This window comes from Panthera leo, chromosome A3, assembly GCF_018350215.1.
Source record: "Panthera leo isolate Ple1 chromosome A3, P.leo_Ple1_pat1.1, whole genome shotgun sequence".
Taxonomy (NCBI): Eukaryota; Metazoa; Chordata; class Mammalia; order Carnivora; family Felidae; genus Panthera; species Panthera leo.
The window spans coordinates 116,433,258-116,448,423 of NC_056681.1; the positions used below are offsets into that span (position 1 = coordinate 116,433,258).

Below are 15,166 nucleotides of genomic sequence, written 5' to 3' on the forward strand. Positions count from 1 at the left end.
ATGGGTTTGGGGCAATGGAGCGGACAGCTCAGAGGCAACCCAGGGAAGCCCAAGGAGGAGGGAGGGCCAGGCCAAGTGAGTGATTCCCTTTCCTCTTGTGCTGCAGTTCACTGGCTGTTCACCACGTGCGGGGCCAGTGGGCCCCATGGCCCCACACAGGCCCAGTGTAACAACGCCTACCGGAATTCCAACCTGAGCGTGGTAGTGGGAAGCGAGGGGCCCCTGAAGGGCATCCAGACCTGGAAGGTGCCAGCCACCGACACCTACAGGTATGTATGGCGGAGGGGGTGGGGGAAGCCAAGGGGCAGATCTACCCTCCTGAAAATGATGGGGGTCCTGCCTGTGGTTGCATGCTGTGGGGTGCCTGAGCACACAAGACTCAGAGGCCACAGACTCTGGCCCATTGAGGGATATAAGGACTAGAGATGGGGAGATGGGGGATAATGGGATATGGCAACAAAGATGTGTTCTCTGTCTTCAAGGAGCCCACAGACTATTTATGGAGATGATATACATGCATGAGCTAGCTTCAGAACATTCCTTATCTTTATTACTAATAATTGAAATTATAGTGGATTCTTTGAATATTACTGGATGCCATTCACATGAGGCAGTGCATGTAAAATGTCTGGGAAACAAACATACCATGTACATGAAAGATGATGCTCTTATCCTTAAACCTCCTTTCCTGGGCCTTCACGGTTTGCAAGTAAAACAGCGGTCCTCAAACTCTTGTCCCACACCTACCCCAACTGCATGGTATTCCACTAGAGCGAGGCCAGGCTGGAGGGAGACCTGACTCCAGTGGGCCACTTGGCTAATAGGTGAAGCTGACGGCCAGCAAGGCTCAGACCAGTAGTTCTCAACCATCGAAATGGCTGAATGACTGGCTGATGCAGGTTACTAGCCCCACGTGGAGAAGGTCTGATTTTGTAGGTCTAAAGTGGGGTCCAAAAATACAAATTTTAAGAAAATTTTTGTGCTAAACATTTTTATATTAATGAAGCAAATGTGACAAGATGTTGACACTTATTGGATCCAGGTTGGGAAGGGAGACATAAACGGTATTCATCGTACTCATTGTGTTCATTCATTCATCCATTGAGAATATGAGTTTCTAACACGTTCCCAGGTAATGCTGATACGGCCCCTGGGAATGACTGAGTTAGGTTAAACCCTTGAGTGTAGTCCTCACTCAGCTCTGTGGACAAGGCCAGTGCTGCAGTCTTCATTTTACAAATGAGGAAACCGAGGCTCAGAATGTCAGGAGTGTCCCCACAGACACACAGTCTGGATATCACCTCCAACCCCAGCCTTCTAAGGCACAGACTTACTGAGGCTCCTTCCACAGCAAACGGCAGGCTTAAACAGGAAGCATCATGATAATGACATTGTTGGTGCAAATGCCCCAGAGGCCAAACACAGTGGGAAGTGAGGTCTCTTTCCACTTCCTCAGCCCCACCCCCACCCCGCAACACATCCTCAGCCCCCTGGGAAGGAAAGAGGCTTCTCAAGTTGCCCTGTTTTCTGTGCGGCCCCACCCCTGGGATCTCAGTGTAAATGCATTTCAGGGAGAGCCCTAAGTGCTTTTTAAATGACATTCTGGGCAGGAATGCAATAACAAGGTTTGGCTGCAATCAGATTAGCTGTTCTAGGTCCTACACATCCCCAGTAAATGGTCAAAGACACTCAACCACCCCTGGACTGGCCACGCTGAGCAGGCCAGGCCTCTCCTTCCTGCCCGGCTGAGGTTTCATGGGTCACCCCCTGTCCCAGAGAGACAGAGATGAATGCTTGCTGAGGACCTACCAGGTATTCCTCCTTTTAGCGGTGCGGCAGATGTCATTATTATTAGTGATATTCCCTTGTTTCCATAAAAGGAAACTGAAGTCAGCCACTTTGCAACAGATCTCAGGCCACATAATCAGTGACGGAACTGGAATTTAAACCCAAGGCCCTCAGGCTCAAAGTCAGTGTGTTCTTTCCACTAAAAGTCACACAGGGACTCTGAGAGGCATGCAGGGGGACAGAGAAAACAAGAAAGGGAAGTAGGCATGGCAGTCATGCACCACCCACCTCCAGGAAGCCTCTGGAAATGAAAGCCTGGGAGGGGAGCCCTCCTCCCTCCCCCTACCCTGCCTGAAGGGGTATTGGCCAGCCCAGCCCTCGGTGCAGCTCTCCCTGTATAAAAAGCAATGTGAAGAGGAAAGCACAGGAGCTGTAAGGCAGAGACCTCAACAGTAAACCCCCACTGAGACCCACTGTCCCATCACTGTCCAGGGCAGCTCCCAAACCAGACTGGCTGAAAGTCCCTTACTGCCCCTCCCACAAAGATCCACAAATAGGAGGCTCCATGTAAGTAAGGTGTTACTCTTGGGCTGCATTTCCCCCTGAGACAGTGTGAATCAGACCCACCTCCAAATGTGGGCAAGTTATTTAACCTCTTGAGACTCCGTTTCCCTATCTGTAAAAGGCAGGGGCTGGAGGTTGCTAACACTTGCCCAGCTGGTTGCACAGATTATGTACAAGTGCCTCGCACGATGCCTGCTCATGCTAGGTGCTCCCTGGCCTGTCGGCAGAGAAACCGGCTGGAGCAGTGATAATGTCAGGCAGCAGGCAGTGGCATAATGTTCCGGCAACAGATTGGTCCCACAGAGAGTACTTCCTAACTTCTCTGTTTCCAAAGACTTTTTTCTGACTTCTTCAGATGGGCCCCATGTTTTGAAAGATTTTGCCCGGAAGACAAACTATACTTATTTTTTCCCTTTTTCTTTTTTTTTTTAATAACAACCACATCTAAGTCTAGCCAGGTTTCTGATCTGCATGAATTTCCACAGTATTGCCACAGTGCACTGGATATAATCCCAGCCCAAATCCGGCAACTCTTCCCATTTCTCTCTGGAATATTGAGACTAGCCCGCAGCCCCCAGCGTTGCCTGGGGAACACTCACTGGAAACGTGTACAAGGAGCCATCTTGCTATTCAAGCCGGATACGTCAAAGTGTCCAAATTGGCAAAGGGGACATTCTGATCTGTAGGACTTTTTAAGACTGGCCTGAGATAGCACCACATCAAAAAGGGAAAAATCAAAACCCGGAAAACTTCGGGGTTTTGTTATTGTTGTTGTTGAATCCTTGGGGGGTTTTTAATCCTTTAAAGGCTATAATAGAAATTTCTCACCTTGACCCTGGATGAGGCTCAGGGCTTGGACGGTAATGTATATTGATCATATAACTGAGTATCAAAGGAACAGACCATTTAATGATTTGCTTTTTAGCCCACATCAAAATGTCCCCACATCAGAATATCCTTGTGGAAAATTCAGGTACCCTCTTTCTGGAGGACATTTTCTCCATGTTAACTAATTCTTGTTTAGTAAGTACAGTTCCTCTAGTGAGAAAAACACATCAAGAGAGATGAGAAAAAGGTGAGAAAGTGTGAGAGCATTTCTTATGATCTTCCCCTATTCCTGGAAGAGTGTGAGCGCTCAGCGAGTGCTATCTGGCTGCTGCCTGAGACCCGCCACTATTATCGTTCCAGCTGCTTCTTTACTACTGATCAGAGAGGTGAAGGAAAGAGAGCTAAATGCACCTACTGTTATGCCAAGGTGGGGCCATCATTGCCTGGGGCTTCCTCAGGGATGCACACAGGTAAACGTGTCCCCTACTCTTAACCGGTCAGTTATCCTGGGCCCGTCTCCCACCCTCTACTCCTTTGCCCACCACCACGAAAAGGGAGAGGAAGAAGAGGCTGGGGAGAAGAAAAGAGCAGGCTTGGTGGGGAGGGGCTTTCGGGGACAACCCCTAAATCCTCATCTCCCCCACCCTGCTGCTTTCCTGCCTTGGACTTCCCCTTTCTCTGGATTTGCCATTTCCTCTGTCAAAACAGAGATGGTCTCACTCCCCCCAAGGACATATGTCCTTGTGTCCAGACCTGTTCCCCCTCGTAATTCGCAAGTCTCAGTGGACCGCATTCAGCACATATTAGGACGCCGTGCCTGACACGAAGTATATAAAGGTACACATGATCCACTCCCTGCCTAAGAGGAACCCCAGCCAATGGGGGTGTCAGACACAGAAAAAAGCATTTCGGTGTGATGTAGAAAGTACTGCATGGAGGCTTCGTCAGGCGCTGCTATCAGAGGCCCGGGAAGGGCCTGAGTTCAAGAATGGCTTCCCGGGGAGACAGCTTGAGGGCAGTCTCGAAGGTGGTAGACTTGTCCACAAAGAAGAGGGGAGGAAGAAGCCCCTAGGCTGGAGCCTCACGTCCCAAATGCCGTTAGCTCCCTCTGGCGCCAGCTTGAGAGAGAAGCGAGCCTGGAGGCGGCGATAGCAGATGGAAGGCAGCTGGGTTGAGTCCTGAAGAGCTAGGCTGGGGCAGAGAGGTGCACATGGAGGGGCCCCCCGGGGCCAACAAGTATTTGGGAGGTGGACTCAGCGTGACTGCTGGACTCGGTGAGGAGGCGGGACCCAGGATGACCGCCATGCCTGGGGGCTGAGGAGGCAGGACAGCGAGTGACAGCTACCACCTCAAGGAGCTTGGCTGAGAAGGACAGGCAAGGATTAGGGTAATAGGGAGAGTGTCACCTGATTAAGGGAGATTTCTGGGTCACAGCTCTGAGTGACCATGTCTAGAGTGTGCCCGTGGGGGTGGCGGCCAATGTGGGGCACAAAAAGATCATGGATGCTGGGGTGGGGAGAACCTCAGCCTCACCATGGAGTGGAGACAGACTGCTAGGGACTTTGACTCTTTGTGGGACGTACCCCACACATCAGTAGATGTCGGCAGCCACCTCTCACTCTTCCTGCCTTCCTCTCCTGTCTGTCCCTCTTTTTCTCCCCTCTGCCTTCCTCCCTGCTTCTCTAGAGTTCACCCTTCTCCCCAGCCCTCAGCCTTCCCCCTGCCCCACCACCCCCCACACACAGATCATTTATAAAAACATTTGTCAAGCACGGCCCACAGCTCCCGATGGCAGTTCTCTCATGGTTCACTTGTTCCTCAGACATAATGTACAAGAGGTCCCGGACCCCAGCTGGAGCCAGCAAATCCTGCCAGCTGACCTGGGCCACAGCTGTTCCTCGTGGTCTCCATCACTGACACGCATTTCCTCACCTGGCTCCAGGGACCAGAGTGTGCAGCTGGATGACACTATCATTCAACCCAATCCACAAGCAGCCACGGGGCTCCTACTGTGTGCCAGCCACTGAGCCATGGGGCTCCTACTGCATGCCGGGTACTGAGCCATGGGGCTCCTACTGCGTGCCGGCCACTGAATAGGCGCTGCAGGACTTGCAGAGAGGACTGAGACACTGGAGCCTCACCATCTTTGCAAAGACTGCAGGGCACAAAAGTGAAATTAACAGTCCACAGTGCCAATACAGTCCTAGACAACTGTAGGAGAGAGTCACAGGCATGATCAATTGCCAGAGTAATTGTGCAGATAGCCATCGCCATGGAGAGCACAGAGCAGGGAAAGTCAGAGGCAGGGAGATTGCACAACGATTGATGGGCTGCAGGCAGAATGGTGTTTGGGTCCAAATTCTGCCACTGACACCATGTGACCTTGAAAGTGTGCTTTCCCTTCTCTGCAGTGGCTCTATCTGTAGCCGGGGGGTGGCGGGCAGGGTTTTAGAGAGAGGTTACTGGGCTCCCCTCTAGCTCTGATATTCCCAGGTGCTTAGGGCTGCACTGGTCAGGAAGGTTGCACCATCAGCCTTGCTCCCTGGTGCGATCCAGAACAAAGCTGGGGCTGCAAGAAGCACGTGCCTCCACAACTCACCCCTTACCCCCAGGGGTGTCTCCTGATGGCTCAAATGACCCATCTAGATAATGCAACTATGCATGTAAGCAGGAATTTTCCACTGACCAAGCCTCGTACACACTCCCATGCCTCCTGTGCCCTCACGATAAGCCTGTGGGCTGGGATGGGCAAGGCAGATCTTACTACCCTGATTTCAAGACTCAAAGAAGAGAGGGACTCACCCAAGGTCCCTCTAGGAAGTAGAGGCAGAGCAGAGAGTGGGGTTCAGGAGAGGAATGAGGTGCTTCATGTATCTCCAAGCAGGTTCACTCACTCCTTCCATCGGTCAACCTCCAGGGTCCCCACGGATGCGTGGCGGCTGACAGGCCATCATACTGCACACTAGCCATGCTTTCGTTTCGGGATCCTGCAGGCAGCCACTTTGATTTGCTGCTGATTCTTTATTTTAAAAAGATTCACAACTCAATTACATCAGGTAACAATGGTTCACAGTCAATAATACAAAACGCAAACCCAATAAACATCCATTCTGACCAGGGGGCATGGATTTAGATGAGGAAAAACAAAAAAATTACAGCATCAGCTCGTCAAGAACAGTATCTTGTAATTTCCAGTAAATTGGAATCACTGCAAGTCATTTTCCCCACTTGAGTGGCAGGTATATTAATTTGTTGTCGTTTGTCAACCATCAAAAATAAATTGTTTACAAGGAATCAGAGTGGGGGGCAAGCTTTGGAGAGTCAGGCTGAGGTTATTATTCTGGCACGAGTTTGTGTGACACGATTCATATGACTCGGGGGTCTTTAGAATCGTCAAGGCTGCCTGTGCCCCCACTGGTTCCCTGGGTGAAACTGGATAGCCTTGACCCCAGATCCCTGTGGCCACAGCCTCCTCCACCTATTGGCCTATTCTCTAGAAATCAGGGCCTCATTCATTCACTTGCTTCCACCTCCCAGAAGTCACCCCCAGAAGAGGAGTAGACAGGCTCACCCACAGGGATGCATCAGAACAGCAGCTGCTATTTGGTGCTTGCTGACTACCCTCCAGGCACTGAATTGGGTCCCTTATGGGCATTATGTCATTTAATTCAAACAACAACATTGCAAGGTAGGTACCTCTCTTGTGGATATGAAAAGTGGAGCTCAAAAAATGTCAGTAGCCTGCCCAAAAGTCACACAGCCAGTGAGTAATGCTGGCAGGGCCAGGAGAGGTAGGCAAGCTGCCTCAGACACAAAATGTAAGGGTCGGCCAAGTGCAGGGTCAGCACCCAGGAAGGGGCACCTCACCCACTCCTGGCATTGAGTAACAGCTTGGATTTGGATCCAGGTCTATCTGCATTCTTGCTGTGGCACAGCCCACTCCAGAGGAGATGAGCATTGTACGTAGCAGCAACTCGAAGCTTCCAAAGGAGGGCAGCTCTACGGTGGGACTTCAGGACTCAGAGGGTTGACGAGGGAGGTGCCCCTTCTCCTACAATTAGTCCAGGCAGGCTGTCGCCTGCTCCCCTGGCTTTAATCCAGTCCCTAATCCAGGGTGGAGTTGTGGGGCTGAGGCCAGCAACAGGAAAGTGAAATCTGGCTGCTGATGGCCAGTTGCCAGTTGCCAGGCTCTACTGTCTACTCTGGAGAACTGACCCCAGCCCCGAGTCCTACCTTGCACTTGGCATCAGTGTGTGGTCTCTTCAAACCCACCACTTCTCCTCATGAGGGCAGGGGTCCTTGTCCTCATTTTATTCCTTGGTGGGGAGTTGAGGCTCTGGGAGGTTAACCAGCTTGCCCCGAGTCACACAGCCCGCAGAATGCCCAGCATGTGCCTCAGAACTCAGGCCTCTTTGCATCCCACCTAATTTCCAAGAGCTAGGTCAAGGCCTAGAAGGGGCTAGAGTCCATAATGGGGGGGGGGGGGGCAGGAGAAATAGGGAAGAAGGGCTAGGGAGGGAAAGTGAGTCAGGAACAAACAACTTCTAAAATATAATAATTTGGCTAAATTTATACATGTGCAAGAGTTCAGAATGATTCATAATGCATGCAGATTTATGCAAATGGATATGCAAACAAGGCAGGATGGGATGCACAGGGTACCGCTTACCTCTCAGCCACAGCACAAGTGGGCAGGATGAGGTCTCTGTCTCCAGCAGCAGTTTTCCAAGCAAACCACACCTTCAGGTTGACAGGATTTTCTCCTGCAACCTGGCAAAGCCCCGAAACACGGAGTAGCTGGCAGGACTGAGGAGAGGGGCCTAACCACATGCTATCCCTACATTCTACACAGACCGTCTCTGGAACCCCACTGCCACCCACCCCTGCCCCAGGCTTCCCTTCTCTGGGCTAAAGAATTTTCTGCTGCTTTCCTCTCATCAATAAGCCTTCCTTTCCCCTCAGCCTTTTAATTGTCCTTGCCACCGTCTTTATTTCTAATGAGTCAGGAGCAAGGATGGGCCAGTAGCTTCTCAGGCCACCCTCCCTGTGTATCCACAGAAGCCTTACAGCAGCATGTCAGAGAGGAAATGGCCTCTTCGAGGGGAAATGTGGGGGTTTGGACAAGGGTCTGCCACTGACCGGCTGTGTAGCCTCAGATGAGTTACTTAATCCCTCTGAACCTCAGTGTCCTCGTCTGTCAAATGAATTACTAACAGCTACTATTTATGGCTATGGGCGGGGGGGGGGGGGGGGGGGGGGGGGGGGGGGGGGGGGGGGGGCAGGGGGAGTCATGTGCATTCATGCCTGCCACCTTGTGGAATGTTGAGGAATTAACCCTACCTCCCTTTGCAGACCTGCATCCTCTTCCTTCCCCACCCCAGCCACCCTGCTACAGCCACACATTCCATAGGTTTTCCTGCCTCTTCACTTCCATTCACTTCCACCTGACTCCCACCCTCCACCTGTTTCTGCTTGTCTGAGAGTCCTACCCGTCCGTCATCTCGGCCACCCCAGTGCCACCAGAACATGCCACTACTACAATGCCTGTCACAGTCCTGTCTCCCTTTTCAGGCTCAGAACACCTGATTGCCCTGACTTTGTGCAGAGATTTGCCACTTTCTCAATGTTTTTACCCATTATCTCTTTTTGATGTTAACCTCCCCTCTATCCTGTGAGTTCAGAAAAGAAGATAGGGTTCTTCTTTTTTTTTTAATATGAAATTTATTGTCAGATTGGTTTTTCATACAACACCCAGTGCTCATCCCAACAGGTGCCCTCCTCAATGCCCATCACCCACTTTCCCCTCCCTCTCACCCCCATCAATCCTCAGTTTATTCTCAGTTTTTAAGAGTCTCTTATGGTTTGCCTCCTTCCTTCTCTGTAACTTTTTTTTACCCCTTCCCCTCCCCCATGGTCTTCTGTTAAGTTTCTCAGGATCCACATAAGAGTGAAAACATATGAGAAAGACAGATATGGTTCTTTGACTACAGAAGAGGCTAGGACTCTAAGAGGATACACAGCTAGGAAATAGTCCACTCCGTTCATAGAACTCAAAGTCTTCTGGTCCCTCCACTTGGCCTCCCTGATATAGCCGCCTTTATGGTGGGACTTCTCTTCTCATAACTAGGCCTGTCTCTAGTTTCTTTGTTAAGCCCCAGGAGGGCCTGGAGCCCATCTCCCATCTCCCCTTATGCACACAGCCCTAAGCCACATCAGTTTTCAGTGAACTACTCTCAGTGCCTGGCGACCCACAGTGGCGTTCCACGGAGACCTCAGTCCTTCACCTGCCACATTAGCAATCAGCCAGCCCTCCAGGCTTCTCTCTGCAGGACAGGGCTTAGCTCTGCCTTAGGAGAGCCCCCAGGAGACCCTTCACACGCTTGGAACATGGAACATTTCCTAGAATTGCAGGTGGCGAAAGCCACTGTGTGTGCACACGTACAAAACTGCCTTGCATCTCTTCCTGAACGCTTTTCATAAAGGACCTCGGATCTGAATGCACAGGGACGTGAAAACCTCCCCCGTCCCTTTCCCTGGCAGATGATCTCTGGGGAGGCATTTGTAGCTAGTGTGTAGCTGTCTTCCAGACACGCTGCTTTCCTGGTAAGGGTCACCAACTGCGTTCTTTTTCTCCCATCCTTGTTTGACTTTATCTTAACAACCTAAGAGGCAGCGGAAATAATCCCGCCACACCTCCCCCCAACTCTGTTTTTATGTCTCATGATTGGTTGTTTGTTTTCTGCCCACACATTGCTCTAGAAAGAGTTGCTAGTAGGATGGGAATAAACAGTCTGCTCTCAGAAACACTGCTCACCTCACTCATTCCATGTGGAACTTATTTGTGTCTAGACCCAGTGAGGAAACTTTAAAACTGTGTATGAAGTCGATTACTACTACCTTCACCATTAATAGTAATATATAAGTTATAATCATATATATCGTATAATATAATAATATGTAATAACTACTATTATAATAAATGCTTATTATGTATCAGCCACAATTCTATGGTTGCTTGTCTTAATTCCTTTACTCCTCACACACACATGGGCTAAAAGGCAGGTCCTCTTACTAGCCCTATTTTACAGATGTGGAACAGGACAGTTAAGTCACTTGTCTAAGGTCACATGAGTCCTTTGATCTTGGACAGGGAGAGAAACCATAATGGGAAATCCCAGACATTCAGGAAATCATCCCCCCAACACCCCACATTAGAACAGACTCTACCTGTCTTCCCTCTCTCCTCCCTTTCTTTCTCTTTTGTACCCCTTATTAGTTCTTTACCTTCCTACCTCTGTGAATGAGGCAATTCCCTATCCCTCTCTAAACTTGACTGTCCTCTTCTGACCATGGGGAGAGGATCCCTCCTTGCTGACCTCATGGCCTGATGATGTGGGAGAGAACCATCAGGACCACGATGGGATGCACTGAGCCCACTGGAACCTGCTGGGTTCGAAGGAAAGGAGTCAGTCTTCATGTGCTCTGCTCTGTTGCAGCATCTCGGGCTACGGAGCTGCTGGCGGGAAAGGCGGGAAGAACACCATGATGCGGTCCCACGGCGTGTCTGTGCTGGGCATCTTCAACCTGGAGAAGGGCGACACACTGTATATCCTGGTCGGACAACAGGGGGAAGACGCCTGTCCCAGCGTAAGTGCCCAGAGTGGGGACCTCTCCTTCACACTCACCAGGACCTGGGCAGGCCCTCACAGGGCATCTGGACTCTTTCCTTCTGGGGGCTCATATTCAAAGATGGCAGGACTCAGCCCTTGTTCTGCCTGCAAATGTCCCTCCGTTTCCTGGCCCATTGGGGTACATAAGAAAGTAGGCGGTATGGCTGTTGGGGTTTCACCTCCCCACAGGAACTAAGGCTGAGGCATGGATTTCAAGAGGAACCCTTAAAACTAAAAAGCTGGATCCAACTTGAATGGGCAAATGGTTGTTCTCAGCAGACTACAAGTTGAAGCCCTTTTCCTAAACTTTCTTGCTAGGACACCAACGTCTTTAGCCCATTATTATAAAACTAGAAAATACCGGGGCGCCTGGGTGGCGCAGTCGGTTAAGCGTCCGACTTCAGCCAGGTCACGATCTCGCGGTCCGTGAGTTCGAGCCCCGCGTCGGGCTCTGGGCTGATGGCTCTGAGCCTGGAGCCTGTTTCCGTTTCTGTGTCTCCCTCTCTCTCTGCCCCTCCCCCGTTCATGCTCTGTCTCTCTCTGTCCCAAAAATAAATAAAAAAAAAAAAAAAAAAAAAAAAAAACTAGAAAATACCAGTTTAAATTTTTTTAAGTTTATTTATGTATTTTGAGAGAGAGAGAGAGAGCAAGCAGTGGAGGGGCAGAGAGAGGGAGAGAGAGAGAATCCCAAGCAAGCTCAGCACTGTCATCATGGAGCCCAACATGGGGCTCGAACTCATAAACCATGAGATCATGACCTGAGCCATAACCAAGAGTTGGATGCTTAACTGACTGAGCCACCCAGGCGCCCCAGGAAAATACCAGTTTAAACATTTTCTGCTCAGCTCTAAATAACAGATTCATAGCCACATAATTGTACATAAATGCATAGGGAAATTTCCAAAAGATACAGATAACAGTGGTTGCTTCCTTTTTTTTTAAATTTTTTTAAATGTTTATTTATTATTGAGAGACAGAGAGACGCAGAGTGTGAGCAGGGGAGGCATAGAGAAAGGGGGAGACATAGAATCTGAAGTAGGCTCCAGGCTCTGAGCTGTCAGCACAGAGCCCGACGCAGGGCTCGAACTCACAAACTGCAAGATCATGACCTAGAGCCGAAGTCAGTAGCTTAACCAACTGAGCCACCCAGGCACCCCAGACAGTGGTTGCTTCTGAGGAGGAGACTAGAGTTGGGGTTGCTTTACTAGTGATGTCTGATATCACAAAAAGAATGTATTCATGTAATGTTTATTATCTGGGTGATTAAAACTAAAAAAGAAAAATTAAATCCTAGAATCAGAGCTAGAACACCATGCAGTCCACTCTCCCCAATTTACAGATGAGGAAATGGAGACCACAGAGGTGAAAGGACTTTTCCAAAGCCACTCGTAATACAGCACAGAGTAGAGGCTCTGGCTCTTGTTTGTGCTGTGCCCTGCGCTTGCCTGGGACTCGGTTTCTATGCCCTTTTCCTTTTCCCCACTTAGAGCCTGTCATCTAACAAGCCAGACTGCCATCCTCTGTAGTCCCAGAAACAGCCTGTCACTCTGGTTTCTGACCCCATTGCAGTATCCACCTGTCAAACAGGGAGCTCTCCAATAGCAGAACTTAAGAAAGCCAACGTGTTCTAAAATTGCCAAAAGAAGGAGACCCTGAAGCCTAACAAAGGAGCAACCATGCAGAGTCCAGCATGCCAGGTGTTTGCCTCTTGTCTGTGTTGGCGGAGACAGGAGCCTGGTGGTGCCAGCTCTCCTGGCGGGAACTCAGCACCATTAGGTACTGACCTTAGGTACTCACCTGAAGCACGGCTTCTGCCCAGGGTGGGGCCAAGGCAGGGAGCAGAGTTCTAGTGCCCAGGACCCAGGGCCCCTTCTGTAAGAACTTATTCAAGAGTAGCCTTGGGGGACAGATGTGGGAACAGGGACTACACAGAAAGGTGTACAATTCCACAAAACAAACTCAAGACTCCTAAAAGCTGGGCCGCAGGCTGGGAGCGAGGAGTAAAGCACAACACCCATCCCCACCCCCACCTTTCAGAGTTAAAGCAACAGGAGGAGGCTTAGCAGGTGCAATCTTGTGCATGAGAAATGTCTGGACTCCAACTTTTATTTAGCAACTATAATCAGGACTTTCCAACCTGATACAATATATTAAGTCATTAAATTACAGGCTGCTGTAATTTCCACAGGAATGTATTGAGTGCTAATGTAATTCTTTCATCTAAGCAGAAAGATTGCATTGACTTCTGCAAGGGACTTTTACTTGATTGGATTGTAATCAGTTATGTCTTTTCACAGGACCAAGTCTTTTTTTTTCTTTTAATTCAATTGTAATCTACTTGCTCCTCAGGGTTGCTGCACTTTATCATTGTATTAATCAACCTACTTGCTCTCAAACTTTGTGAAACCACAAGAAGAGCTCTGAAGAAGCCCATTCTCAGCCAGGGACGGAGGGCAGCCCCCTCTGCTGGTGGGGCCAGGCATCGTAGGAACAAGGGGTGGGGTTAGTCCTGGGGCTTCCCTTTGGCTCCACATCGCAGGAGTCACTGGGAGAGAGAGAAAGAAAGACCTTCATTCACAGCACTAACTCAATCTCCAGTCCCCTCCAGGCAGAAACATGGTGCCTAGAGAGGATCCTCTCAAGAATGGAGTGCACTCTAAGAATTAAACTGCAGGGTTTGGCAGCTTTCCTGGTGCAATAGCACACATGTGTGGAGTCGTTCTTCCTTTGTGCGTGGCTACGCTTGAGCCTGGGATGGGCTCTGGACGCTGGAAACCCCCTCAGCTCCTGCTTCTCCAGTTCCTCCCAAGCCTCATCTGGTGGCATGACCACCAGATCTGGTGGCATGGGTCTCTCAACATCAGCACTATTGACATTTTGGAGCAAACGGGTCTTTGTTGTGATGGGCACTGTAGGCTCTTGAGCAGTATCTCTGGCCTCTACCCACCTGATGCCAGTAGCATCCCCTCAGTGCTGACAATCAGAAATGTGTCCAGACATTTGCCAGGTGTCCCCAAGTCAGCAAAACCACGGGTCTAAATTTTAAATGTCACAACTACCATCACTCGCAAGGCAAATATTGTGAGGCATCAGCCCACACCCAGACAGTCCCCAGTTCATTCACATGTATTCAGCAAATATCTATCGAATACCTTCTCTGTGCCAGGCACTGCTCTAGCAACTTGATATATATCCATGAACAAAGAAAGATCTTTGCCCTGAAGGAGCTAACATTTCCGTTGGGGGAGGAGGGATGAACAATGGCTAGTAAACATCAGTCAGTCAGAACACCCAGAAGTGAGAGTGTTTCGGTGAACAGAAGTAGGGTAAAAAGAGTCAGGTGTGTGGGACAGGTTGCAATTATACATAGGGTGGTCGAGGGACGCCTATTGGACAAATGACAGCTGAGCAGAGTCCTGAAAAGGATGGAACCAGGAAAATATCTGGGGGCACCAGCCAAGCAGAAGCTAGGTCCTTGAGGTGGGAGTGTGCCTGGTGTGCTCCCAAAATAACCAGGGTGAGTTGGGGGAGCAAGAGGGAGAGTAGGTGAGAGATGAAGTGATCAGGCCACCATAAGGACATTTTTAAGCCGCAGGAGGGTTTGGAGCCTATGGGTGGGAATAAGGTGGGATAAGGAGCTGCTGTGATTTGCCTGTTGTAAGACTCACCCTGGCCATAGACTGAATAGTCCACTTGGGCCCAAGGGAAGAGTCAGCACGATAAATTCAGTGCTTACTACATTAGTCTGGGCAAGAGATGATGATGGCTTGGACAAAGATGTCAACAGTAGCTGAATTCTGGGCATATTTGGAATACAAAATCAAAAGGGATTTCCTGCCCAACTAGATGAAGAACTGAGACAGAAAAAGGATCAAGGATGACTCCAAGAATTGCACCTGAGCCACAGGAAGGAGGGAGCTGCTGTCACCTGAGCCGGGAATGCTGTGGAAGGAGATTGGGGGCAAGGTTAGGAGAGGTCTGGTGGACAGCCAGGTGGAGACTTCCAGTAGCCAATGGAGATGGGCCACTGGACTCGAGGAGTGAGGTCTAGAGTAGAGATAGAAATTTGGGAGAAGTCAGCATAAAATTGAGCCAGGATGAGTGACTAAGGAGCAGTACTGATTAAGAGGAAGACCAAAGACTGAGCCCCGGGGACCCCCCAACATTAAGAGGTTAAAGAATAGAAGAGCAGAGGAGGCTGAGGGGAACAAGCCATGGAGGTCAGAGGAGATTCCAGAGGGTGTGGTCTCCTGGAGGTCAGGTGAAAAAGTCTATCATGGAGACTTGAGCAAGTCCGCCAAATGCTGCTGCTGGGT

General features: G+C 50.0%; 1 protein-coding gene across 1 annotated transcript in view; it reads left to right on the forward strand.

Annotated features, from left to right (window-relative positions):
- The window catches only part of ALK (ALK receptor tyrosine kinase), a 668,845-nt gene that overhangs the window by 612,841 nt on the left and 40,838 nt on the right, over positions 1-15,166 (forward strand). The window contains exons 12-13 of the mRNA XM_042933341.1: positions 107-269; positions 10,677-10,827. Coding sequence (XP_042789275.1) covers positions 107-269; positions 10,677-10,827 — 314 coding nt within the window. The remainder of the gene's footprint in view (positions 1-106; positions 270-10,676; positions 10,828-15,166) is intronic.